The sequence below is a fragment of the Octopus bimaculoides genome, chromosome 3 (assembly GCF_001194135.2).
Source record: "Octopus bimaculoides isolate UCB-OBI-ISO-001 chromosome 3, ASM119413v2, whole genome shotgun sequence".
NCBI lineage: Eukaryota > Metazoa > Mollusca > Cephalopoda > Octopoda > Octopodidae > Octopus > Octopus bimaculoides.
The window spans coordinates 46,001,658-46,005,629 of record NC_068983.1 but is presented as its reverse complement, the minus strand read 5'-3'; the positions used below and the strand labels follow the sequence as shown (position 1 = coordinate 46,005,629).

The 3,972-nt window shown below is 33.2% G+C and overlaps 1 protein-coding gene across 1 annotated transcript in view; it reads right to left on the bottom strand.

Annotated features, from left to right (window-relative positions):
- Positions 1-3,972, bottom strand: part of LOC106872296 (zonadhesin) — a 79,108-nt gene that overhangs the window by 46,332 nt on the left and 28,804 nt on the right. Inside the window, exons 12-14 of the mRNA XM_014919235.2 lie at positions 3,795-3,905; positions 2,404-2,514; positions 249-359 (exon numbers count right to left, since the gene is read on the bottom strand). Coding sequence (XP_014774721.2) covers positions 249-359; positions 2,404-2,514; positions 3,795-3,905 — 333 coding nt within the window. The remainder of the gene's footprint in view (positions 1-248; positions 360-2,403; positions 2,515-3,794; positions 3,906-3,972) is intronic.

Genomic DNA, 3,972 nt, shown 5'->3' with positions numbered 1-3,972 from the left:
TATATATATATAATATATACTTACATATACACATACAGAAACATCTTAACTATATTTTCATATTCAATATAAATTATAAAACATATTCTCACAACCAGAGAAAGCGAGACTAACACACACACACACACTAGCACACACACACACACACAAACACACACAAACACACACACACAAACACACACACACAAACGCACACACACACACACACATGAATATCATCACACTCATATGCGAATATCATTACCAACCTATTGAACAATCATCTCCTCTGTATCCGGGGACACATTCACATTCGAACTTATCCCCCTTGTTTGTACATTTGCCTTCATTCTGACATGGATTCCTACTGCATGGATTAACTGAAAGAGGTAAAGATATTTTATTATAATTGGAATCCTTCAGGTTATCTTGCATTGTATCATTATTGTTCATATCCCTATTATTATAGAAAATATTCAATTCTTTTATATCATGAAGTGAAGAAATAATTTGAGAAACATTCATCAAGATGGAGAAACGAAATCAGACTCTATCTGTGCTAATATCTCATAATATTCATTTTATTTAGTAAACTGCTTGGAAATTACACTGTAAAGAGATTTAACTAAGCTACTTTTAATTTGTTTTGCAAATGGAATCATTAACCATATAATATTGTTCTTATTAGAATTTTTATCAAAATTAAATTATCTATTTTTGAGTTAATTATGTTTATATATGGGGTATGTTGTTTTGTTTATTTTTATGAATTTTTTTACTAAGGCTTTGGGTATCAACTATTTTATTAATTTTAACCTCATCTAGTTTTTTTTATTTATGTATTCATAATTATTACGATTATAGATGTTATTATAATATATACCTTTAGGTCTTTTGATTTTATGATCAATCTTTTAGATTTATTTGTTCCGTATTATTATTGTTCACACTGTATAAGTTCTGTTCACCAATTCCAGCATGCAAAATTTCATTGTTATTTAGTGTATATTTATTATTGCCATAATGTCTTTTCTTCCTAGAACGTTTAGATTTTTGGTTGCTTTCCGTTATATCCAAGTTATTCTTATTACTGTTGTTATTGTTCGGTCCATAACATTTTAACTTTTGTTTATATCCTGCCTTACAAAATACTAAGTTATTACAGTTTGCATTACAGTCGAAATTTCCTCATTTGATGATAGATACGAAACTCTTTTTGAAATATTCCAGACCAAAGTATTTGTGATAAATTTACGATGATTACTTCTGATGTTTTTATATTTTAGGTTAGTGTGAGGCTTATGGTAGGGTTTATGTTTCTCAGACGCAATATTAATGTTCACATCTAAGAAGTTAACCGAATTATACTCATTTTTCATAGTAATGGATAATCCAATGTTTTTAAAGAATTTCTAAAATTTCTTCTTATATAATTCCAGTTTTCTATAGCTTGGTTTCTAAGTGTAAAAAGCGCTTCATCCTTATACAGACACCCGCTCCCCCACAAGCTCAGGAAAATCCCTACTCAGATTGAATAAAATATACATACCCACTAAATCAGTGACTTGTGCTGCGTCCACTGATACCATTGTTGTATCAAAGCTATCGTTAGTGTCCTTTCTAACCCAATATTGAGCATCAAATTTAATAACCATTTTTCTGGCAGCTAAGATAATGTTACTTTCATTCATATTTAAGATAGAGTTCTTTTTCGCGAACAAAAGAGCTTTGCTTAGTTAAATAGGCTTAATTGAACAATAATAATTATCTATTACAATCTTTAACAACTTATTTCTATTTTTGTTTTCAGTTCTGTTAAACCAGTGTATTACTCCCTGTGTGTTATGCGATAGTTGTAACTTTAATGTTTTCTTAAGTATAGGTATGTATTTATCAATAATAGCTTTGCTTATTTTACCTAGGCCCGATTTACCAGGGTAAATTAATCTTATCGGGTTACTATGGAAATTGTTCTTGTGGTCTTTTAAAATGGTTATAGGTCTTTTTGGCACAAAAGGTTCAATTCTATCATCTACTTTGTATTCAGTCATTATTTGTGTGGACATTAAGTTAATCGTTCTTAACATATTTTTATCTGCTTTCCTATAACTTTTTGTAATTTCTTTTCTAAGTAGTTCATGATAGTAGTTTATATTAATATTATAGATGTTACCTGTCTTGTCTGAATGAACGATAGTTCCATTTCTTCTCTTAAGGATCAAGATTATAGATTTAAGTTTTTTAAAATGTTCACCTCTTCTAAAGGGGATATTTCTTAAATTTAAGATTTTTCACTATTGTTAAATTTAATAAATACTCAAACATGTACATGTACACAGATATATCCGTTTATTCTATTCCATGTCAGTATCAATTATATAAGTACACACAATTTCACGCTTATATACAAGTGGCATTACCAACCTATAGAACAGTCCTCTCCTCTATATCCTGGGACACATTCACAGTCGAATTTATCTTCCTTGTTTGTACATTTACCTTCATTCTGACAGGGATTACTACTGCATGGATCAACTGAAAATAAGGAGTACGTTAAATATATAGAAAGTTAAGATTAAGAAAGATGGGTATACACTCTTTGACATGAACGCATATATAGACGTACGCACATGCACACATACATACACGCATGCACACGTGACGCCAAGTGGATGTCAGTTATGTGGTTGTAATCTCTCAAGATGGTTTTATTAGTAACAGACATCTAGCTGTTAACTCGTGTCCTGGAGTAAAGATTATTTGCCAGCATAACATGGCAGTATAGGTTTAGGACGAATGTTGCTATAATTTAGCCCCAGGAGACATCGTCTCCAGCTAGCTATACGTCACGATCTGTGTCCTTATATTTTCGAACAAGGGAATCTAGCACCCCCACTCAGCTCCATTCTGACATGGATTGCTACTGCAAGGGTCAACTGAAAGAGGAAAATACTTAGATAGCATATCTATAACTCTATTTAAAACAAAGGAAAACGCATTTATTTCACTTAATTGTTCAAATTCCAAATTCGCAGAATTTAAGTCTAAACAAAGTTTGGCTTTTTTCTTACTTCGCACGCTTGAAATTTAGACTAACAAAATGTCAAATATTCCAGCCGTCGTTGACAATAATCTATACAACATTAAGTGCCGATTACGTTTAATCGTAGACGTTTGATTTACTTTATGGATGGTACATAAATAAAACTGACGCATTAATATGCAGATGCATTAAAGAAAGGGCTAAAAGCTCCTTCCTCAGGCCTAGGCTCATAAGGACATTTTTGCAGAGTCTGTATTATATATATTCTCTGCTGGAAGGGACGCTGGTCCATCACAGGATTACTCATTTTGTCGGCGGAGTAGACAAGAGCCACGTGAAGTGAATTGCTTAGCTCAAAAGCACAACTGATCACCTGGGCCAGAATCCGGGCACTGTGACAGCGCATATAGTAGTCCCTACCTCACCGCTGGATAGGAAGGTGGTTCGTCGAAAGATTACTTATTTTTGCCAACAGGAGTGGACTGGAGTAACATAAAATGTTATCTTCAAGAGCACAGCGCATAGCTCGGTCCAATAAACCACGCGGCTTTACTCTGCGAGCTTTTGCTTCGTTTCATTACTATGGCAAGTGTGGGCAGTTATTGATCAGACCATGCATGTATGTATGTATGTATATATATATATGCGCGCGCGCGTATGTGTGTGTGTGTGTGTGTGTGTGTGTGTGTGTGTGAAAGAAAGAAAGAAATAGAGATAGATCGATAGAGAGAAAGAGAGGGAGAGAGAGAGAGAGAGAGAGATCAGTACCAACCTATAGAACAATCGTAATTTCTGTATCCCGGGAGACATTTACATAGGAACTCTCGTCCATGGTTTTCACATTTACCTTCGTTCTGACAAGGATTACTACTGCATAGATCAACTGAAAGAAGAAAATCATTCAAAACAACATGTATTTAATTAATTCAAATTCCTATCCCGAAGTTTAT